The sequence below is a fragment of the Procambarus clarkii genome, chromosome 24 (assembly GCF_040958095.1).
Source record: "Procambarus clarkii isolate CNS0578487 chromosome 24, FALCON_Pclarkii_2.0, whole genome shotgun sequence".
NCBI lineage: Eukaryota > Metazoa > Arthropoda > Malacostraca > Decapoda > Cambaridae > Procambarus > Procambarus clarkii.
This window is the reverse complement of record NC_091173.1, coordinates 33,647,990-33,673,626: the sequence shown is the minus strand read 5'-3', so window position 1 is coordinate 33,673,626 and position 25,637 is coordinate 33,647,990. Positions and strand designations below refer to the sequence as shown.

At 42.8% G+C, this 25,637-nt stretch overlaps 1 protein-coding gene across 1 annotated transcript in view; it reads right to left on the bottom strand.

Annotated features, from left to right (window-relative positions):
• Positions 1-25,637, bottom strand: part of LOC123761864 (uncharacterized) — a 416,218-nt gene that overhangs the window by 230,620 nt on the left and 159,961 nt on the right. The window contains 1 exon segment of the mRNA XM_069330791.1: positions 9,261-9,367. Coding sequence (XP_069186892.1) covers positions 9,261-9,367 — 107 coding nt within the window.

The window sequence follows — 25,637 nt, the reverse complement described above, 5'->3', positions numbered from 1 at the left end:
TGCTCAGCTTGTGACCACAGCATCGCCTAAAAATGCCAAATTATACTTGTTCATGCTATTATGTAGTGATGATATTATTACAGAAGACCCCTGACTGTGATAAAACTGACCAGGGTTCTGATAATAGCAGGATTGTGGTGATATTTAGCACTGTGCGCAATGGAGGGAGGAGTAATGCTGTGGGAGGGAGGGTGGTGGCGATGTCTTTTGACTGTGTGTGGCCACCTTTTATTGACTGCACTCAGCATACCAGCTTAGTGGTTCGCTATGGTGAACACAAATGTAGATACTTATATATAACGTGTGTATAGAGGGTATAAACAGCAAGAGAAGGTTTGGAGCCGCCATTTTGGTGAGGGCGGTGGCGTCGTCTGCACGACACCACCATGCAGACGACGGTGTTGTTAACTGGTTACCATGATGGTCTTTGGGCACCATACCAGTTTATTTGTACAAGTATGGTGAATAAAACAGGTAGATATTTATATATAATGTGTGTATATAGCGTAATAACACCACACAGTATTGTTGGAGGAGAAATATTAGTGCGTCTGGCCTTGAGGGCGGCCGCCGATCAGCTGACTGTGTGAGTAGCCACATCTTTGTGCCTTTACTCACCATACAAGCTTAGATGTACAGTTATGGTGAACAAAACATGTAGATACTTATATATAACGTCTGTATATAGTGAATTATAGCAAAAACATTATTGTGGGAGGAGAATGTGGGTGAGTCAGATGACTGGAGGGAGGGCGGGAGTGGCTGGCTGGTAAACGGCGGTCACTCCTCGTTACTTTTTGACTCATAATAGCTACTTAGTGGTTCGTTATAGTGAACAAAACATGCAGATACTTATATATAACCTGTGCTTATAGTGTAATAACCGACAAAGTATTTGTTCACTGATTGATGAACATAATTGAATCAACAATATGCACACCATATTTTTTAGTACAGCAATGATTCACTCATTTTATTATATAAATATATCAAACTACAAACTATTGAATAATATTACAGCAAAAAAAGTATGAAAAATCAATCAAGAGACATTGAAATAATTCGGTAATTATCTCTTTGTGGCAACTCTGGCCTGACAGCTTGCGAGCAACAGACCGCCTGGGACGCACGCTGAGTCAGCGCCTATAATTTGCCAGACTTCCCCGCCCTATAGCGGGCAATATATGCCTCTTACGATTTTTTTATTATTTTTCCCGTGATCAGTGAACACAAATTAACAAGTTAGGAAGAAAAAATAATTTTTTTTTTTCAAAATGACATACGCCTGTGGGGATGACAGGATATTAAACCTGTTAAGGGTTAATAACATCGCGGGCGTGACCCTCTTGGGAGTCACGAGAAAAAATATTTGTATAAAATCCATTTATTATCCGATCAACTTGGAAATAGTTTACAAATGTTTGCCATGAAATTTACGTTTTCTCAAATAGCCGAACAGCTTATTAAAGAGAATGGCGTGGCAGTGAATCATCGTGGTAAAACAATTGTATTATTGACACGACGAGTATAATCAACGTAGTTTTTATATATGTTGGCGGTCGAACGCATCCTTATGTGACCTTTAATACTTATGTTCTTATAGAACATTCTATTGTGAACACATTGGAACAAAAATGAAATACATACATCGAAAAATAATGTCAGGACAGTGAATTGAATATACACTTTTCAAAGCGAGTTTCGCCGATATGCTGCCGCGGGTAACACTTCAGGCCACTTCCCACACTGTTTTGGGTGGGCTACGACATTGAATCTATATTTATATGCATATGTCCGTGTAGAGAATTTTATTGCGATTCCAATGATACCACAATTAGCGATGTAGAACAACTGTAGGCTTCACAACCATTAAGAGAGTGGAAACATTTTGTTGCTGTTTGGCGCTCTCGGCGAGTGATCTGAATAGTTTTTTATTTGGTGTTGATAGTCCTTATGCTTTGGCGGCATTTTATAGGTATGTTCTTATAGACAATTTTATTGCGAACACAGTGATACCAAATTTAAATACGTGTGCCTTCAATTATTGTCAGGACAGTCGAAAGAGTGTACACTTTTTCGGTCTTACCGTGTAGGCGTGCGAAACGCCGAAAGCACATAGGGATAAGTTTTTTTCAGAACGCAGTGAGCGCGAAAGTGTTAACACTTTTGCGTTCCACAGACTTACTATCTCGTCACTCATTTTTCTACTGAATACGATCCAACGACGCATCGGTGAGTCGCTTGATATAAAAATTTGTAAAAAAAAAGTTTCTATGCGATCTTCATTTTTTTTTTTTAAATTAGCGCCATTGTTTTCCCACAATCCTCCGTAGGCCGCATGGGATTCTGGGTCACGCCATGCGGTCGGCCTAGTCCTTTGTTTACGTCTCTCGTGACCGGACTACCACGCTCCCGCGTCCAGAACCTGTGCACCTCTCTGCCCTGTGTAGCAGTGTTTATTCGTTCCTGTCTTTTTACAACCCATTATTTACTTGCAAACATGGATCGTGGTAAAGGACAGAGCACCTCTACCCCCAAGAAGGATAGTCAAATCACCAAGGAAGATAAGTTGAGTGAGCTCTACAATAGGTTCAGCAATGTGAAGCTTACCCCTAGTAAAATTCCCGATTTGTTGGATCGTTTGTCAGATGTGGAGGCAGATGCTGCAGGGGAAGAGCGTCAGAGTGATTTTAGTAGTGATAATGAGGGGCCGGCCGTCGTCTGATGAGTTTGATGAATCATCGAGTGAGGAGAGTAGTGAGGGGAGTGAGGATTAGGCGGCGGATGTGGGCCACCCCAAGGCACCTATAAGGAGGCGTGCAGGACGTCTTCAACAGCCTAATCCCGATGATGCCTGGTCAACTGACAATACACCACCAATTGTAGGCAGTTTCAGTGCCACACCAGGCATAACTGTCCCAGTGCCAATTACCATCCTGCAATTTGTTCAATTATTTCTGACCCGTGCCCTAATTGAGTTCATCACAGTGGAAACTAACAGGTATGCCAGGCAGTTTATTCAGAATGCTTCCAGGCGCACTATGAGGTTTTGGAAGGAGGTATCTGCGAAGGAAATGGCAAGGTATTTGGCTTTATCAATCTTGATGGGTATTGCACGACTCCCAACAATGCGAATGTACTGGCAAACAAGCCGGTTGTGGCATATGAGGACCTTCAATGTGTTCATGACTTCAAAACGATTCCAACATATTGCCCAGTTTTTTCATACTTATAACCAGCTTGCAATTCCACCCAACAACAAGAACCACATGATAAAACTCAGCACCATCATTACTTATTTGACCAACAAATTTGACTCATACTACGTCCCCAATCAAGCACTCAGTTTGGATGAAGGTACAATGTCGTGGCGTGGTCGTTTATCCTTCAAGGTTTACAACCCCAATAAGCCTGATAAGTATGGAGTAAAGTTGTACATGCTTGCTGAGGCAGGGACTGGTTATATTATTGATTTCGAGGTTTATTCTGGAGTGGGCAAGACAACAGTTGAGAGAGTGATGGGCCTTATGCGACCCTTGTTGAACAAAGGTTATCATCTTTATATGGACAATTATTATAACTCTGTCCATCTCACAGAATTGCTAAGGGAAAATGGTGTGTACACTTGTGGAAGCACTCAGATTGCAGCGTGGTGCCCCTAAAGAGCTGCAACAACTTGCAAAAGGTAAATTCGCTGTTGATCAGACTATTTTCAGGCGCAAGGATAACACTTTTGTTATCCTTTGGAAAGACAAGAGAGGTGGTGTCAGTGATCACAAACTGCCATAATGCTGACACACAGGAAGTACAGAGAAGGAAGAGAGTGAAGAAACGTGACGGAATATCATCTGTTCAGATTGTAACTGTAAACAAACTAACAGCCATTTGCGACTACAACAACAACATGAAGGGAGTTGATCACTTCGACCAAATGGTCAAATATTACAGGTTCATCAGGAAATCACATAAGTGGACTAAGAAGATCACATTTTATTTCCTTCAGATGGCTATACACAATGCTTATGTGTTGTACAAGATGTACACAACTGATGCCAAGAAACTAACCCTACTCCAGTTTCATGAGGTAGCAATATGGGCCCTGTTGAGGTGGGACCTGGATGAGTGGCCTGCCACTGAAAGCCCTCTCCCACATGCTGATGAATACCAAGATCCTTCTGATGATCTGGCAACACCTGGCCCATCTGGAGCGAGGCGTCCTTTATTTCATCGTCTTCCACGCCAACCACATGTCCTCATCCTCATCAGACACTGAACCTGAAACTGAAACGCCTGCACCTCAAGCTGAAGCTACTCCTCCACCTGTGAAAAACCCACGCATTGTTGATTCAGAGGACAGGCTAAACAAGAAGTTGACTCATGCAATAATGAAAATTGCTAAACGGAAACGGTGCCGAGTTTGTATGAAGTCGGGAATTAGAAAAGACTCTATGTATCAGTGCAAGACATGTGGAGTTGCTCTATGTGCCACACCATGCTACACAAAATACCACCGCAAGAGGGTATTTTGGACAGCAAAGAAATAACGCCTCTGAAAGCTTCCACTCCACCTAACGTAACATCTGTTGAGCAACTTCAGGGACATTTTCCTGAAGCCAGTGGAGTGGATAATCAAATGCTCAACTTGTTGACCTTCCTTCATCACATCGTGGGTAAGTACACAAAATTTATATTACACATTGTGAGGTTATTACTTCTTCATACTTTGCTGTGGGTAGCTCTATATATATTCCGGTTCTTAGTGCTCAGATTGGTATGTCTACATAGTGCATCTTATTGCGAGTATTTTGACACCAAAATGAACAATGTAGCACAAAAACTTCCATTGGAACAATATTTTTGTTTGTCGGGTGTATTGGGTGTAGCGGGTGTGGAAATGGGTGTTTGGGCGGGTGAGGCATCGACGTGTTTGGGGGTGAGGCGCGCACTGTGTAACCCACTTTTATGCATATGTCTGTGTAGGCAATTTTATTGCGATCACCGTGATACCAAACATAACCATATGCAACAAGTTTTGACTTGATAAACACAATCAGAGTAGCAACATATAGGGAGAGTTTAGCGTGAGCGTGAAACAAAGCACGCAGTTCTTTGGTTGCTGGTCGCGTAATGTTAGCTTTGGTGAAATGTTATACATATGTTCTTATAGAACATTTCATTAGCTACACAGTGATACCAAAATAAAACACGTACAGCGAAAATGAGGGTCACAAACATGAGGAGAGTATAAACTTTTCAGTTGTGGTTGAGCGCATGTGCAGCTGGGCGCGCTGGAGCGGGTAACCCTAAGCCAACTTCCCACATTCCTGCGGGTGGGGCGACACCATTATTTATTGTGTATATTTATATGTCCGTTATGGGAATTGTATTGCGGTCACAATGATACCAAAATAAACCACGAATAACAATTCTGGGGTTCGCAAACATAAAAACATCGTAAACATTGATGCCCGGTTTTACGCTCACGGCTAACGACCGCCACAGTTTGTTATTTGGTGTGGTTCTCATGTTGTCTTTGGTGACATTTTATATATATATTCCTCTAGAGCATTCTCTCGCGAACACAATGATAACAAATTTAAATACATACCGCCAAAATTAAGCTCACCACCCCGAAAAGATTATAAACATTTTAGTGCTGACGCGCAGTAGGCCGACACGAACGGCTCACTTAGGGCTCAAGGTCAGCCTATTCCCAGGGAGCGCAAAAGTGTAAACTGAGGTACCCCTGTATATAAAATACAGAACTCCCCCAGGATTGAGGCATCTATGACTGGAGAGAGAAGATGAGCTAGAGCGACGTACTACCCATGATAAAGGTCGCGGAACACCAACATGATTACACCGACCATAAACAAAACGATCACCCACGGCGCATGTGCAGGACACATGAGGTCCGGGCTGCACCACTCGACTTTCGGGGAGGGTGCCAACAAGGAATATGTAACGATTATTAGTAATGTTGAGACAAGGTACAGGAAGAGGTGATTATCAAATAATCAGAAAAGGCATCGAAAAATGATAAGTAATATGGAAGAGGACCAATGATTTCTAGAATGGACTGGAGGTAAGCCGTACTGGAAGGCGACCAACGTTCCAATAATGTTGAAGGATCAAAGATCTACCTGAACCTGCAAGAGCCTAGATCATCAAGCACAAAATCACAGAGGCTCATATGGACCCAATGGCATTTGTGACCAGTGGTCATGCAGGGGCCCAATACAACAGAACATGACTGTGGCCTGACATAGAACACAAGTACTAGAGACGAAGGATGGGAAGGTGGATAAAAGTGCCCACAGAGGGACGGAGCCGACAGACCTGAAGGGACATGGAACCGAACCCGGGAAGGGGCGGTTGGAAAAGATTTGTTGGACCCCGCTTGGGTGGACCCAAGGCCCCCAAGTCAGCCCCTCCCCTACCCCGCGAACCTCCACAACAGGGCCCAGGAGCCGCGTCATCCTCCAAAGCCCCAGCCTCACAAGAAAAAGCCGGGGCGGCAGAAATAGCAGGAAGAGAGTGGACCCAATGGTCAGACCGCAGAGCTACAGCAGAAGGAATGGACTCAAATGCCTCCGTCACCACACCGGAAGGGGCAACCCCAGAAATTGCCTAAGTCTCAGAAACCTCAAAACCCTGCCCCAACCCCGAAGCCCTCAGACACTATGGAGCCGGTAGCAGGGGAAGTGGGGATGGGCAGAATGAACCACAGCTTGGGAAGAACAAGGGGGGTGCCGAAACGGCCAACACCCCCCCAAGTCCGGGTCCCTATAAACAAAACGGGGCAGCCTTGGGGCATCCAGGGAAGCAACTAACCTAGCACATTGCAGCAACCTATACCTAGCATGCAACGCCTGAGCCACCTGCAACCGAAGACTGTCATCAGTAGATTGGGTGAATGGAGTCACAAACAAGCAACAATGCTCGCAGGATTCAGAGTCAGAGGTGTCACCGACCTAGCAGGCAGCATGACGGAAGCAAAAACAATGAGCATCTCCCTGAGACAAGGGGACAGAGCAGCCCTCAAACTCGCACAAGACGAGAGGGGACTCAGGGGTCGCATTCATCGAACCCGAGTGCCCTTGCGGGGTTTCCCAGACTGAGTCTGACTAAGACTGAGTCTGACTAAGACTGAGTCTGCTAAGGGTTTACCCAGGCAGGGTACTGCTAACTAGCGCCCAAGCTTCCAATCAATACTGCTAAAGCTAAAACCCCGGGATGTGTCTACTCATGAGGGCGAAGCAGGGGGTACCACCAAACAAAAGTAAACCCTAATATAACAGGAGAAGGAACACCAAGGCAGACCCCCCCCCCCCCATGGCACAAACAAAAAGGAAAGAAAAACCTCGCAAGAGGACAGCGTACCCAGAGGGAACAGAGCCAGCCGCTGTTATAGGTGAAAACTAGCTGTGCAGTACCCCGCACCCCTACCAGTGCAAAAACTACCACTTCCCCCAAGGCAAACAAGGGGTGGAAACCCCCAAAACACTCAGGGCGGTCAATCACCAAGCAGCAAAAGACAAACAGAGTCAAGGTGACTTGTGGAAGATAACCCCAAGCCCCAAGGGTGGTACTTACAGGGCACTCAGGGAAGGTAACCCTAAGCACATGCAGCCCAAGTAGCTGTGAATATTACTCCCAGCTCACACGCCACCGTAAGAGCAGTACTGAAACAGAGGACAGCACAACAAGAATCCGAAGCTGGAGCCACACGACCATGCCGTATTCCATCAGCCGAAGAACTGGGGTGTGGATCGCCAGCACAGGGATCTGGGGCTCCCCCTTCCCCCTCCTGGGGAGGGGGAGAGCTGCGCAGACAAGCGGCGTGGCTCGTGTGACATCATGCTCATTTGCTCATTTTCATTTGAGGTGTTCTGTCCACTCGTTTGTCTACTGTCGTCGTTTTAACCAGAATAGGGGGTTTGTTTTGAGGTGCTTACCTTTCTGGGTGCCTGTCCCGGTCGTTGGCAGATACAGAATGCTCCAAAATCACATGTACATTTCTATAGGCCATTGCTCCTCGTGCCTCTCTGAGGGGGCCAGGTTCTGGCTCATGGTCCCCAGTAGGCCTAGAACTCCACCCACATCAACTGATGCCAAAGTAAGGGATATCCATATCAGCCTGGATAGCTTTGGGGAGCCGTAAGGGCTCTCCCCAGGAAACAAAAAAAATCAGACTATTGAAATAATTAGGTAATAATACCTTTGTGGCAACTCCCGCCTGACAGCATGGGTGAGGCAGACCAGCGCCAGATGCATACTCTGTTAATGCTTCAATTTTGCCAGACTTCCTCTCCCTATTGCAGCCAAAATATGTCACCTACAATCACCCCCCTCCCCCCTGTGATCAGGGAACACATTTTAACAAGCTTAGAAAGAAACAAATTTTTTGAATTTTTTCTTGTGCTCAGTGGTTGTGCAGGCCATAAGCACCAGTGCCACCCAAAGGTTAACCCCTGGACGATGCATCTATTAACTCTTGGGATGTGCATTACATCATATGATGTAGTAGGGTACATCGTATGATTTTAAAACTCCCGCAGGTACAAGGGGCTCAAACTGGCATTCTGAGATTTCCAGTAAACAAATGCCATTTTGAAAAAAAATATTGTAAGCACCATTCCTGGGTGTGAAGACCACAGTACTATTTGAGTAACCAAGGCTGGCACATGCAGCACCAGCTAACAGCATTGCTGTTCAACTTGAAGCCACGGCATCGTTAAAAAATTGCACCTGTCAGTTAAACACGCCAATGCATGTTACAATAATGTTTTACAATACAATAAGGCTTTACAATAATGTAAAAACATCAATACCATTGTACCTTCTTGTATATATAAATAAATAAATAATAAATAAATAAAAGAATAGCTTCATGGAACTGATGGGGCTTCGCAGAGAAAAGATCCTTGTTTTGAGTCAATGTTTGAATACCAAAGTTGCCTGTATGGGTTCCAATAGCCCAATAGTGGCTCAGCAGTCATAGGAGGCAACAAAACCATTTAAAGTTAAACACACTTCAAATCCCCATCAACATACGCCACTTGAAGCACTTACCAAGGACAACATAACAATTTTGACTTAATCTGATTTATTTTGGTAATTTTGTTTACTTTTGCACACAGCCAGGGTGACAATTTTCACAACAGCTACACTTTGAAGGGTTAATGCTAGATATTACTAAGTTAAAAAACAGTTAACTTTAATGTTTTAAAAATATAGTTATATATGAGCCTCCTGACCTTGAGTGATTTTCCACACAACGGGCACAGTAGGGTTCTTGTTTGAGATGCATTAGACTCGTCTTCAATGCTTTCTAAATCATCATCCATTATTGAAGATTTATCTTCTGCAGTGAAATAAAGCAATAATTTTTATTAGTGTACAACAATAAAATTGCCATAATGCACATTTTTACATATACAAATACAGTACATTGGACCCCTGATTCGTCGAACCTCGGTTCAGCTAGGTTCTTTTATAATATCATAAATAATACGAGGACGTAAAATTTCCAGGCCGAATTTATTCATCTGATTCACCAAAACAGGTGGATATGCAGATTTGCTAAGAGTGTTGGGACAGAGTTCACAGACTTTTGAAAAAATGTTTCCCATCATATCACAGGATAAAATGTTAAATTTCCTTCATATGACAGACTTAACTTTAAATTTTACTTAGTGAAATCTCCCTCCCACCCTCATTACCTCTCCTTCACTCACTACCACTGTCTCTCCCTCATTGCCTCTCTTCCTACCTACCAATCTCCATTCCTCCCTCACTGCCTCTCTCCCTCCCTCCCTCACTGCCTCTTCCTCCCTCAATGCCACAATCCCTTAACCCTTAAACTGCGCATGGCGTATATATACACCCTGAGTAACATGTCCCACGGTGCGCATGGTGTATATATACGCCATAGGGTGCCATGCCCGATTCAAATGGCCCTGCGGCTACACGGGGTTCACAGTAGCTTCCTCAGGGCTCTTGTAAACAGATGCCATTTTTTAAAAAAATCGTGGGCAATATTCTCAGGTGTGAGAGGCACAGTACTGTTGGAGCAACCAAGGCTGGCACACTCAGCATGAGCGAACAGCATTGCTGTTCAGCTTGTGACCACAGCATCGCCGAAAAATGTCAAAATAAATATATAATTGTTATTATTTAGCGATGACAATATTACAGATGATCCATGACTGTGATATAAATAACCAGGGTTGTGATAATAGCAGGATTGTTGTAATAATTAAGAGCTGTGGGAGGAGTGATGCTGCGAGACGGAGGGAGACAGCATCGTTTACTGACTGTGTGGCTACCTGTTATTGTTTGCATTCACCATACCAAGTCAGTGGTTCTCTATGGTGAACATAAATGTAGATACTTATATATAATGTGTGTATTAGTGTAATAACAGCAAAAGGATTATGCTGGGAGGAGCCATATGGGTGACGAAGGTGACGTCGTCTGCACGATTTGTCTAGCTGTTTAGAGGGTGGCCACTATGCTCTTTGGGCGCACTACAAGCTTAGGTGTACAGTTACGGTGCATAAAACATGTAGATACTTATATATAATATGTGTATATAGGGTAATAACACTGCAAACAGTATTGTTGGGGTAGAAAGTTTAGTGTGTATGACCTTGAATGAGTGAGGGAGCCGCCAGGCGCCATCTGTGTATAGCGACGACTCTTAGTGCCTGAACTATCTATATCAGCTTAGCTGTACAGTTGTGGTGAACAAAATATATACATACTTATATAACGTCTGTATATAGTGTAATAACACCACAAATGGTATTGTTGGAGAAGAAAGTTTAGTGCGTGTGTTGAGGGAGTGGCAGCGAGTGGCTGGCTGGTGTGTGGCGGTAACTCTTCGTTGCTTTTCGACTCTCAATACCAACTTAGTGGTTCGTCATGGTGACCAAAACATGCAGATACTTGCAGATATAACCTGTGTATAGAGTGTAATAGCAGCAAAACTATTTGTTTATTGTTTTATAAACATAATTGAATCACTAATATGCACATCATACTTTTGAGTATAGCGATTATTCGCCACTTTTATTATATAAATATATTACAATATACACTATTGAATAATATTACTGCAAAAAAACTAAGAAAAAATCAATCGGAGACATTGAAACAATTCGGTAATAATATCTTTGTGGCAACTCCCATCTGTCAGCGCGGGTGACGCTGACCGGGTCTGACGACCGCTCTGTCAACGCCCACTTTTTGCCAGACTTCCTCGGTCAATTGCACCCAAAATATGTCACCTACGATTTTTTTTTACTTTTCCCGTGCTCAGGGGACACAAATTAACATGTTTAGATGACGAAAAAAAAAGTCTGATTTTTTTTTTTCTTGCGCACAGGGGTGTAAATGTCCCCAGGACCCCTGAGCAGTGTAAGGGTTAATGCCTCTCTCCCTCACTGACTCTCTTCCTCCCTACCTCTCTCCATCCCTGCCTCTCTCCATCCCTGCCTCTCTCCATCCCTCCCTCACTGCCTCTCTCCATCCCTCCCTCACTACCTCTCTCTCTCGTCATCTCTCACTGCCTCTATTCCGCCCAATCTCTTTGCCTCTCTCTCTCCCTCCCTCACTGCCTCTCTTGCACCCTGCTGCTCTCCCTCACTACCTATCTCCATCACTCACTCTCTCTCTTTTTCCCCCCCTCCATCACTGCCTCTCTGCTTTCCACCTTCACTGCCTCCCTCCCTCCCTTATTGCCTCTCCAACCCTTTCTCAGTAACTCTTTCCTTCACTGCCTCTTCTTCCTTCACTTGCCACTCTCCTTCCCTCACTGCCACTCTTCCTCCCTCCCTCACTGCCTCTCTCCTTTCCTCACAGCATGAGAACCACATGCTACATGAGGGAGGGAGCCACATGTGTACTACCACCTCCCAGTGAGAGAGAGCCATGTGTGTACTACCACCACCCACCTCCCAGTGAAGGAGGGAGCCATATGTTACTAATACCACACATCTCTCAATGAGGGATAGAGCCACGTGTGTACTACCACCACCTACCTCCTAATGAGGGAGTGAGCCATGTGTGTACTACTGGTGTTGGACGCAGTTGGACACACATTGAATGCAGTTGGACGCACATTGGACACAGTTGGACGCACATTGGATGCAGTTGGACACACATTGGACACAGTTGGACGAATATTGGTCAATCATGTGTTGACCATTAATACCCTCATCTCAACTGCATGCATCGACTGCATAGTCAACAACAGAGTCAGCAGAATTGCAGATGAAGCGTCACGCAATAACACCGCCCAAGATCAGACCATCTTGAGCCTTCGTCCTGCACACACACTATACAGTTAGCTCGTGGCCCAGAAGAGAGTATTTAAAACTATATAATAAAACCAAAGAAAAAGCCACAGGCGTTTGGTACTCCATTCCTTCTCGCTACCAAGAAAGCTAGAACCACAACCAAAACAACTGATAATACTGGTGGCAGCTTAACTACTGTGATGCGCTGAGTTTATTGTGAGATTCCCCCGAGCGCATGAAATCAAGTGTTCCCCCAAAAAGTTTTTCTTTGTAAAATGATAAATTTTCTTCCCTGAACATGTCTGTAAAAATAATACCAAATTCCACTTACTTTGGTTGTGGGGATGTGGACAAGGTGCACTGTGCCGTCATCAGAGGCTGTTCATCTGTGTGTGAAGCTCCCAAACATGGTCGCACAGGCCATTCAAGCACCGCGAGTTGCCACAAATATATTTTGAATTATTTGCACTGTGTATTTCCAGTGCGGTTTTATTTGTTCCTTTTATCATATATGATTCATATTTGTGTCCTTTACAATATGTATACAGTAGAATGTTCATAATGTTCCATGGAACTGTGATACATGTGTCAGCAATGTGTCCACAATATATGTTTATTGTCGCAATATTACTTGTTAAAAATTCACTAAAATTACAATATGTACAGTTTCACACACTATTTACACAGTAACACACTGTATTATACACTCAGGGCCACCACAGGGGAGGACAGCACCCCATCAAAGCAATGTTTTGCAGGTTTCTCGCAACAAGATGTAATGAAAGAGAGTTTTCTTGGCAGGTTAGTGATTATTGAGGACATGCTAAAGAATTATGAAGAAAAGGTTATTAAATTAGAACAAGAAAAGGAAGGTCTCATGATTGAGTTTTGTAATTTAAAATGAAGTATTTTCCAGCAAGGTGAGGAAATTACCAGCTTGACTGATAAGGTAAGGATACAGAAGGAACACATCAAGGAACTAAGAAAGGACAGTGAGGCATGGAAAGTGAAAAGTAGGGAATTTGAAGAAATTAACAAGAAAATAGACTCATATGGTGAACAACTTTAAGGGAACTTGAGGGCTAACATGGAGTTAGGCAAGGAGATGCAATGAGAAACTTCATTGGCAACTCAAATAAAGGAGTCTAATAAAGAACTAGAAAAGTATAAAGAAGAAATAAAAAGAGACGTATGCACAAGTTGTAAAAAGAGAAAGACAATCAAGGAAGTGTGTTCATAAGTCAAAACCAGAAATGACCAACAAGAAGCAGAAATTAGGCAAGCAATTAGGAAAGAACTGGTTACCAACAGTAAACTAGTACAAAACACTGCAGATAGAAGTAAGTCCATAATAATTTTTGGTTGTTTGGAGAAGGAAATTTCATATAGGGTGGACCAAGCAGCAGAATAGATGAAAATCATAAAGAAAATAGTAGGTTTAGGAGAAGGCTCAAAGGAAAATGTCAGATTTTAGAAGAATAGGAAAATATGAGAAAAACAAGAATCGCCCCTTAACCCTTAAGTTGCGCAACACATCATATGATGGGTTGAGTGACTTGCTATAAATTGTGCATCCCATCATATGATGTATTGGAGTACTACACAAGATTTAAACGGCCCGCGGATACACGGGGTTCACCTCACCTTCATCAGGGCTCTTGTAAACATACGCCATTTAAAAAAAATATCGTGGGCGAAATTCCCGGGTGTGAGGGCCTCAGTATTGAGTGAGCTACCAAGCCTGACGCATGCAGCATGAGCTCACAGCACTGCTGTTCAGCTTGTGACCACAGCATCACCTAAAAATGTCATAATATACATGTTCATGCTATTATTTAGCGATGATATTATTACATAAGACCCCTGACTGTGATAAAAATGACCAGGATTCTGATAATAGCAGGATTGTTGTGATAATTAGCCCTGTAGTGGGAGGAGTAATCTTGATAGGGAGGGAGGTAGCATTGTCTGCTGACTCTGTGTGACCACCTTTTACTGTCTGGACTCCCTATACCAGCTTAGTTGTTCGCTATGGTAAACAAAACATGCAGATACTTATATATAACGTCTGTATATAAAAGCAAAAACAGTATGGTGGGAGGAGAATGGTGGCGAGTCAGGTGAGGTGAGGGAGGGAGGGAGTCATACCAACTGCCACTGAGCATACCAACTGCCACTGAGCATACCAACTTAGTGTTTCATTATAGTGAACACGAATGTAGATACTGTACTTATATATAACGTGTATATACGGTGTAATAACAGCAAAAAGAGTGTGGGGGAGAAGCCATTTTGGTGATGGGTGAGGCAACATTTGCATGATTTGTCATGTTGGTAGAGGTGGCCACTATGCTCTTTGAGCATTATACCGACTTAAATGAACAGTCATAGTGAACAAAACCATATAGATACTGTGACGGTGCCCTCTCCAGTTTCTCTCATATGCCAGCTGTAAGAGTCATATCAGCTTACCTGCAGGTTCTCTGAGGTGCAGGGAATCTTTTGAGGTATGAGGCGTCCAGAATGCTTGCTTATTTGGGGAGAAATTTGCATTTGTAAAGTTGCAGGGAAGTGGAAAAGTCGCGCCCTGGGTAAACAAAATTGCGCCGCCTGGCCTGCAAATCTACCATTTTGTGTACGACGCCCTTTGGTCGGTGATTGGCTGGCTGAGGTCACGGTGATCTTGTTGACCAATCAGAGCCCGCCCCTGGGTCTGTGACATCACCGAGAGACCTGGCCCGCCGCCTGGCGCTCTAGGTGCTCAGAGATACTTGGCTCTTCGTTGAAAGTGGACGTGCGCCGATTGAGCTCTCAGAGTTCTGAGGTCTAAGAGCCTCCTTAAGTGGATATACACAGCCTGACGAATGTATAGTGACTAACAAGGACTGCAGTACTTCAGGGAAGTGCGAGGAAGCCTAATCCAGAGGTGTACGGGCGTCGAAGGACCGTGTGCAAATAGTCTTGGAGAAGTCGAGAGTTACGACGGCTGGAGGAGTGAGTGACTCGCCGTCAGTAGAACTACAAAGCATTCAGAGCTGTGGTGATTGGATCACGTCCACTAGGAACTCAGGAGGGAGAAGATGCATCCTAATCCTTGAGTGTGGTCTCGGTGAAGGAGTACTTGAGGGGACGACGTGTGCAGTGACGACTAGACGAGCTAATGCCCAGGAATTTCACTCAGGGAATGAGCACGGAGATGACGAGGAATCTTCATGACGCCCATGGACTGGTGATGCGTCTGGAATGCTGGGAACAACGCGAGGAACGCAGTACCCAACTGAACGGCGACTGGAGCCTAAGCGTCTAAGGACAGGATATGCCAGGTAGATCAATTTTCCCTCCCATATTTCCCTTGGTTGTTAGGCAAGATTGGCCTATTATTATTATTATTAAGCTTAGGCATTTATTAGAGTGCATATAAGTCATAGGAGTAGATTAGGCTGTGGGACAGCACGTATATATATTATTCTACTGATTGGTGAAGACAGCGTGTGGCCGGCCCTTGGAGGAGTGAGGAACGACATGGATCAAGTTGCCCAGTGATCCCTTTAACTCATCAGCTGATGTGAGCTGCCGGCGGACCACCAGAGGAGCGCTACTGTCACCATTATTACTATTATTTCCATAAATCCTTACATGTATCTTGTGTGTTGTAGTTTACTTTGAGTAAACTTTTTATTATTTTATCACTGCTTTTGGTGTAACCTCCATCTCATTGAGCTTTGCGACTAATAACATGATTATACTGTACTGTTACTGGCATGGCATAGAGAGAGACCCTGTGTTGGCAACACGACATCAGATTTGAACACTGCTACTGGCATTCCCTAATGAGTGACCCTGAGTTGGCAACATGACTGTACATTTGAATTCTTAGTACTGGCAACACATAGTACGATCCTAGGCTGCTGTAAATATATTATATTCGAACTAATGGCGTTGCTGGGACGCTGAGGGAATTATCCAGCTGGCGACCAGAAGATAAGAGGTGGAAGTGAGGCAAATTCTCTGCACGCATAGGTGGACAGGCTTGGTTGGGGAGTCACATACTGCAGGAATCAAGCTTAGCAGTGTGAGCTGGGCCTTCTCCTCTCCCCCTTGGGTCCAAGGTCAAGTGGTGACCAGTCTTGATGCATGAATAGGAGAGCTCCCTGGGGTGATGTGTGATACCCTAGTGGAGGGAGTGAAGTCCCATGGCATGAGGTTATAGGATCAGTAGCACAATCCCCTGCTGTTTAACTGTAACCTCATGTAACACAAGGCCAAGGTGAGCGGCGCGTGACAATACTTATATATAACATCGGTATATAGAGTAATAACACCGCAAACAGTATTATGGGGGTGAAATATTTAGAGCGTCTGACCTTGGATGTGTGAGGGAAGTAGCCGCCTCCTGACTGTGTGTAGCGACGTCTCTATAGTGCCTGAACTAAGCTATATCAACTTAGTTGTACAGTTGTGGTGAACAAAACATGTAGATACTTGTATATAATGTCTGTATATAGTGAATAAAAGTGAAAAACAGCATTGTGGGAGGAGAATGTGGGTGAGTCAGGTGAGTTGAGGGAGGGAGGAAGTAGCACCTAGTGGCGGGCTGCCAATGGCTGCCACTGCCACTCAGCATGCCAACTTAGTGGTTCGTTATAGTGAACACAAATGTAGATGCTTATATATAACGTCTGTATATAGTGAATAAAAGCAAAAACAGTATAGTGGGAAGAGAATGCAGGCGAGTGAGGTGTTGAGTGAGTGGCAGCGAGTGGCTGGCTCTTTTTGACTCATAATACCAACTTAGTGGTTCGTTATGGTGAACAAAACATGCAGATACTTATATATAACCTGTGTATATAGTGTAATAACCAACAAAGTATTTGTTCACTGCTTGATGAACATAATAATTGAATCAACAATATGCACACCATATTTTTGAGTACAGCTATGATTCACTCATTTTATTATATAAATATATCACACTACACACTATTGAATAATATTACAGCAAAAAAACTAAGAAAAATCAATCAGAGACATTGAAATAATTAGGCAATTATCTCTTTGTAACCACTCCTGCCTGACAGCTGGGAGCAACAGACCGTCTGGGACGCACACTGAGTCAGTGCCTGTTTTTTGCCCGATTTCCCCCACCCTATAGCGGGCAATATATGCCACATGCGATTTTTTCATTATTTTTCCTATGATCAGAGAACACAATTAACAGGGTTAGAAGATTTTTTTTTTTTTTTTTGGCATGCGCCTGTGGGTGACAAATGCAAATTAGCCCTGAGCATCACAGTGTTAAGGGTGACGTTTAATGAAGTGAAAAACATGATAGAAGTGCTTAGAAATGCCAGGAAATTGCAGAGTGATGAGGTTGCCAAACTTTGTAAAGTAAGACAAGACCTCTCAAAGAAGGACAAAGAAAAGCATGAAAATGAACCTCATTAAAGCAAACCATCTAAAAGGGGATGAAGAAGACAGAAATTCTTTTTTCTATAAAGTGGCAGAGACTGGAAAGCTTGTGAAATGGTACATAAAAACAAGGCAACAAAATCATTAGTGGAAAAGGGAGTAAAGAGCAAAGGGACAGGGAACATGTTCCTGAAAATTGTATATACCAACATAGACAGAGGTCAAAAACTTTGAAACTGAAAGATATAATTCAGCTTTAGGGTCCAGATATTGTCACATTATCAGAGATGAAACTTGAAGGAAATATATTAAATGAAGTTGTATTCCCAAGGGGTGTTTGGAGATGTGACAGGAAAACTAGGCAGGGAGGAGGAGTGGCTGTAATGGTGAAGGAACATCTGAAGGTAAGAGTTAATATTTGAAAATATTTGAGAGAGTTAATATTTGTGATCACATTCTGTTAAACATTAAATATGCTTCAAGATATCACCTAAAAGAAAATGGGGGCATTGAAACAGTTAATAACTCGATTTCAAGAGAGGTCACTATGGGGGAACTTCGAAAAAATTTTAATGAGTGTAATTGGACAGACTTGTTGCTAGGCACGGAAGTAAATGAAATGATGCCAAATTTTGCAAAATATACAATAAAGGCACACAAACATTCATACCAAAACAGAGACGCTGGACCAGAAAACAGGATTGGTTCAACAGAAATTGCGAGAGGGGCCAGAGACCAAAAGATACAAAAATGAATCAATATAGGAAGACGCCAAACCCCGAAACATACCTGTGATACAAAGATACGAGAAACAACTATACAGCAATAATGAGAGAGGCAGAAAGAAATTTAAAAAAAGGGATAGCAGATAAATGTAAAACAGAACCGGGCCTATTCTACAAATTCATAAACCTACAAACTGCATGTAAAGGGTAATATCTAGAGGATAAATATGGGAAACAGATTCACAGAAAATGAAAAGGAAATGTGTGAAACATTAAACGAAAAGTTCCAAAATGTGTTTGAACAAAATAAAATCTTCAGAGAACCAGACACAATAAAAATTCCAGAGAACAACATACAGCATATAAATGTGTCTAGAGATGAAGTGGAAAATAGGCTAAAGGAGCTAAGTAAGAACAATGCAGTTGGGCCAGATGGAGTTTCACCATGGGTTCTGAGAGAATGTGCATCTAAGCTCAGCATTCCACTTCACCTGATCTTTCAGGCATCCCTGTGTACAGAAGTAGTAGCAAACGTGTCGAAAAAGGCAAACAGAGTTCCAACCTACAAAAGTGGCAGCAGGGAAGACCCCCCTCAATTATAGACCTTTATCATTGACAAGTGTGATAGTGAAAATATTGGAAAAAATAATAAAAACTAAATGAGTAGAACACCTGGAGAGAAATGATATAATATCAGACAGACAATATGGTTTTCGATCTGGAAGATCCTGTGTATCGAATTAACCCTTTAACTGTGCAACGCGCCTGCAGGTCCACGTCTATGGTGTGCTACATGCCTCCGGGTATTTGTATTTTATCACGTTCCATTCAAACTCCCGCGGATACATGGGGTTCATATCAGCTTCCTCAGGGCTCTTGTAAACAGACACCATCTTTAAAAAAAATCATGGTCCACATTCCCAGGTGTGAAAGCCTCACTAGTGAGTGAGCAACCAAGGACGGTGCACGCAGCATGAGCTCACAGCAATGCTGTTCAGCTTGTGACCACAGCTTCGTCTAATAAGGGCAAAATATATATATATATATAACTTGTATTATTTAGCCATGATAGTATTACAGAAGAGCCTGAGTGTGATAATGACTGTGTACAATGTTCAAATATTAGTGATTCAATGCTGTTCACAATGTCTACAGCGCTAGCCACAGCACCACAGCATTATTTCATCCATCTAGGAATCTTCAAATGACTTCTTAGGCTCATTTACAAAATAAACTTGTGGTCAATTATGTATTTACAGGATTTAGTGACCAGTATTGCGATAACAGCAGGATTGTGGTGATAATAAGTACTGTGCATAGTATTGATACCTGGTTGATACCTGGTTGATGGGGTTCTGGGAGCTCTTCTACTCCCCAAGCCCGGCCCGAGGCCAGGCTCGACTTGTGAGAGTTTGGTCCACCAGGCTGTTGCTTGGAGCGGCCCGCAGGCCCACATACCCACCACAGCCCGGTTGGTCCGGCACTCCTTGGAGGAATAAATCTAGTTTCCTCTTGAAAATGTCCACGGTTGTTCCGTCAATATTTCTTATGCTTGCTGGAAGGACGTTGAACAACCGCGGACCTCTGATGTTTATACAGTGTTCTCTGATTGTGCCTATGGCACCTATGCTCTTCATTGGTTCTATTCTACATTTTCTTCCATGTCGTTCACTCCAGTTCGTTGTTATTTTACTGTGTAGATTTGGTACTTGGCCCTGCAGTATCTTCCTGGTGTATATTATTTGATATCTCTCTCGTCTTCTTTCTAGTGAGTACATTTGGAGGGCTTTGAGACGATCCCAATAATTTAGGTGCTTTATTGCATCTATGCGTGCCGTATATGTTCTCTGTATTCCCTCTATTTCAGCAATCTCTCCTGCTCTGAAGGGGGAAGTGAGTACTGAGCAGTACTCAAGACTGGGACAACACAAGTGACTTGAAGAGTACAACCATTGTGATGGGATCCCTGGATTTGAAAGTTCTCGTAATCCATCCTATCATTTTTCTGGCTGTCGCAATATTTGCTTGGTTATGCTCCTTAAACGTGAGGTCGTCAGACATTATTATTCCCAAATCCTTTACATGCTGTTTTCCTACTATGGGTACATTTGATTGTGTTTTGTACTCTGTATTTTGTTTAAGGTCCTCATTTTTACCGTACCTGAGTACCTGGAATTTATCACTGTTAAACATCATGTTATTTTCTGATGCCCAGTCGAAAACTTTATTAATATCAGCTTGAAGTTTTTCAATGTCCTTCAGCCGAGGTAATTTTCATACTGATTTTTGTGTCATCTGCAAAGGATGATACGAAGCTGTGACTTGTATTTTTGTCTATATCTGATATGAGAATAAGGAAAAGCAGCGGTGCAAGGACTGTACCCTGAGGTACAGAGCTTTTCACTGCACTTGGACTAGATTTTATATGGTTGACAGTTACTCGCTGAGTCCTGTTTGACAGAAAACTGAGTATCCAGCGTCCTACTTTACCGGTTATTCCCACTGACTTCATTTTGTGTGCTATCACGCCATGGTCACATTTATCGAAAGCCTTTGCGAAGTCCGTGTATATCACATCAGCATTCTGTTTCTCTTCTAATGCCTCAGTGACTTTGTCGTAGTGCTCAAGTAGCTGTGAGAGGCACGATCTTCCCGCTCGAAATCCATGTTGGCCTGGGTTGTGAAGGTCATTGGTCTCCATGAAATTGGTGACCTGACTCCTAATCACTCTCTCAAATACTTTTATGATGTGCGATGTTAGTGCAACTGGTCTATAATTTTTTGCCAATGCTTTGCTCCCTCCCTTGTGTAGAGGGGCTATGTCTGCTACTTTAAGTGCATCTGGTATCTCCCCCGTGTCCAAGCTCTTCCTCCACACTATACTGAGTGCCTGTGCTACCGGCACTTTGCATTTCTTTATAAATATTGAATTCCATGAGTCTGGACCCTGGGCCGAGTGCATGGGCATGTTTTCAATTTCTTTTTCAAAATTTAGTGCACTCGTGTTTATATCAGTTATATTTACAGGGGTTTGAATATCCCGCATAAAGAAATTGTCTGGATCTTCCACCTTCATGTTGTTTATTGGAGTGCTAAACATGTCCTCATACTGCTTTTTTAGGATTTCACTAATTTCTTTGTCATCCTCCGTGTATGAACCTTCACTTGTACGAATAGATCCAATACTGGCAGTGGTTTTTGCTTTTGATTTCGCATATGAGAAGAAATATTTTGGATTTTTCTTTATTTCCTGAATTGCTTTCTGTTCTAACTGCCTTTCTTCAGTTTCATATGAGTGTTTCAATTTCCGCTCGATTTCTTCAATCTCCCTATTTAAATTATTCCTTCTTTGACGGGAAATTCGTGTCTGCATATTGTGGGAGGAGTAATTGTGGTGAGGGAGCGAGGGAGAGAACTGAGGTAGCCTCACTGTGTGGCAGCCTCTCTTGTTTTGCTCATCATACTAGCTTAGTGGTTCCCCATGGTGAACACATATGTACATGGGTATATACAATGTGTGTATATACCCATGTACATATGTGCGTAATATTGTGGGAGGAGTAACTGTGGTGAGGGAGCGAGGGAGAACTGCGGTAGCCTCACTGTGTGGCAGCCTCTCTTGTTTTGCTCATAATACTAGCTTAGAAGTTTGCTATGGTGAACACATTTGTACATGGGTATATACAATGTGTGTATATAGTGTAGGAACAGCAACAGGAGTATGTTGGGATGAGCTATTTTGGTGAGGGAGGTGACATAATCGTAGCGTCGTCTGCTGGCTGCTGTGTGATTTCTCATGCAGTGTATGGTGGCCACTGTAAAGTTTGGACACAATACCGGCTTACTTGCATAGTTCTGGTGAATAAAATATGTAGATAGGTATACATAACATGTGTAAATAATGTAATACAAACAATACCAGTATGGTGGGAGGAGCAATGTTGGCGATTAAGATGTTGGAGGAGTAAGGGAGAGACTGGATGGTGGAGGAGTAAGGGAGAGACTGGATGTTGGAGGAGTGAGGATGTGGCAGCTGACACTCACGGAGTTCTGAGTGTGTTGATGGTGAATGTATATAGTGTGTGATAGTGTATAGTATGTAAATAGACTGCATATATACATAAATTAGCATAATACAATGGAAATATGTGCTGGATATGTGTACACATGTGTCATGCACGTAACACAGTGTCTTCGGACAGTACGGATGTTCTACTGCCATAATATAGTGTATGTGTTCATTATACATAGGATTGGCACGTAAAAGCATATCAAATATATTTGGAACTGTGCGCAGAAAATTAACAAAAATATATTCGCGACAACTCGTGCATCCTGCCCAAAGTGCCCTACCGGCCCCGAGGACATATGCCACGGGTGACCAGGGAATGATGACATCACGCATAAACTTACGGATCCCATAGCAGCTAAAGTACTTACAATTTCGACCTTCTGTTACTATACCCTTACTCAGGGAAAGGTTTTTGACACTTTAAAAACAGAATAGAATTTTTTCCAGAGATTTTATTTCCTGTGCACTGGGGGGTGTCAACTCAGTTTCTATAATCGAGCCACAGAGATTTTACAGGAGAGATGGTTGGGTTGACTGCATCTATCTGGACCTAAAAAAGGCTTTCGACAGAGTTCCACATAAGGGGTTGTTCTGGAAACTGGATAATATTGGAGAGGTGATAGGTAAGCTTCTAACATAGATGAAAAATTTTCTGACTGGTAGAAAAATGAGGGCAGTAATCAGAGGCAATGTATCGGACTGGAGAAATGTCACAAGTGGAGTGCCACAGGGTTCAGTTCTTGCACTGGTGATGTTCATTGTCTACATAAATGATCTTCCAGTTGGTATACAGAATTATATGAACATGTTTGCTGATGATGCTAAGATAATAGGAAGGATAAGAAACTTGCATGATTGCCATGCCCTTCAAGAAGACCTGGACATAATAAGTATATGGAGCACCACTTGGCAAATGGAATTTAATGTGAATACATGCCATGTTATGGAATGTGGAATAGGAGAGCATAAGACTTCACACAACCTATAAATTATGTGAGAAATCTTTAATGAATTCTGATAAAGAGATCTAGAGGTGGTTCTAGATAGAAAACTGTCACCTGAGAACCACATAAAGAACGTTGTGCGAGGAGCCTATGCCACACTTTCTAACTTCAGAATAGCTTTTAAATATATGGATGGCGAAATACAAAGAAATTGTTCACGACTTTTGTTAGGCAAAGCTAGAATATGCAGCGGTTGTGCGGTGCCCATATCTTAACCACTTAACTGTCCCAACCAAGTATTCTCGGTCAGTGGGAAACTGTGCCAACCAAGAAAGCTCTTTTTGATTTTTCTTTACTCATTCTAAATGTGTGCGAGGTTGGTTCTGTATGAAATGGACACTTAGGACCTCCAGTGAGAGGCAGCCACCTTAGAAAAATTTCCCAGAATTCCCTAGGGAATTCTAGGAAAGTCCCTAGGGCTGCTGGCTGGGTTAGTTCTGAGTGAGCAACCATGGGTGGCGCACGCACCTCTGGCTCCCAAACATCTGTCTGACGCGGTGTTGGATGATAACGCTCTGTCAGTAAAATTCAAACCTTATTGTTTGAAGAATATAGGGGTCATAATATTGATGAAGCTGGGCGCAATAAGGACCTAACACAAAGATACAGCACCTATGAGGACGATACAGCGAGTTGTAGCTCTGAGTGTCACCCTTGCAGTCCTATGCTATCTCCAATTTATTTGGATGATACATAGTTGAATCGTTTTCTGAGTTCAGTGATAATGCATCTGATACAAGTAGCATAGATGAACAGTGTTAGCGGCTTCCATGGTGGTGTTTTCCATAGATATTTTCAAGAATACCTGAATCACTTCCTGACAGACAGACACTCTTTGAGGCTAGCTGAATCTCTTCCTGACTGACGGATACTCTTTAACCCTCAAACCGCTAGGGGCCCAAATGGAATTCACACCCACAGGCGCAACAAAAAAAAAAAAATCCAAAAAATTCTTTCGTCTTATGGAAGTGTTCATTTTTGTTCCCTGATCACGGAAAAAATAACAAAAAAATCGTAGGTGGCATATTTTAGCCGCAATAGGGTAGGGAAGTGTGGCAAAAAAGGGCCGTTGGCAGAGCCTTCACCAGACGAGGTCTACTCCGCCCGAGCTGTCAGACGGCAGTTGCCACAAATATTTTATTACCTAATTATTTCAATGTCTCTGATTGATTTTTCTTAGTTTTTTGCAGTAATATTATTCCATACAGTGAATTGTGGTATATTTATATTATAAAATGTGTGAACCATCGCTGTACTCAAAATTATGGTGTGCATATTAGTGATACAATTATTATGTTCATAAAACAATAAACAAATAGTTTTGCTGTTGTTACACTATATACACAGGTTATATATAAGTTTCTGCATGTTTTGTTCACCATAACGAACTACTAAGTTGGTCTTGTAAGTCAAAAAGCAACGAGGAGTGACCGCCAAACACCAGCGAGCCACTTACTGCCACTCCCTCCCTCAACACTACCTCACTCACCCTCAGTCACCTCCCACAATACTCTTTCTGTATTTATTCACTATACACAGACGTTATATATACGTATTTACATGTTTTGTTTACCATAACTGTACATCTAAGCTTGTATGGTGAGTAAAGGCCATAAGACGTAGCTACTCACACAGTCAGCTGATCGGCGGCCGCCCTCAAGGCCAGACGCACTAATATTTGCCCTCCAACAATATTGTTTGTGGTGTTATTACGCTATATACACACATTATATATAAGTATCTACCTGTTTTATTCACCATACCTGAACAAATAAGCTGGTATGGTGCCCAAAGACCATAGTGGCTATCAGTAAACAACATGCCAAGTCGTGCAGATGACGCTCCTCCCTCACCAAAATGGCGGCTCCCAATCTACTCCTCTCGCTGTTATCTCACACTATACACACGTTATATATAAGTATCTACATTTGTGTTCACCATATCGAACCACTAAGCTGGTAAGGTGAGTGCAGTCAATAAATGGTGGCCACACACTGTCAGAAAACGACGCCACAACCCTCCCTCCCACAGCCTTACTCCTCCCTCCATGGAGCACAGCGCTAAATATCACCACAATCCTGCTATTATCAGAATCCTGGTCAGTTTTACCACAGTCAGGGGG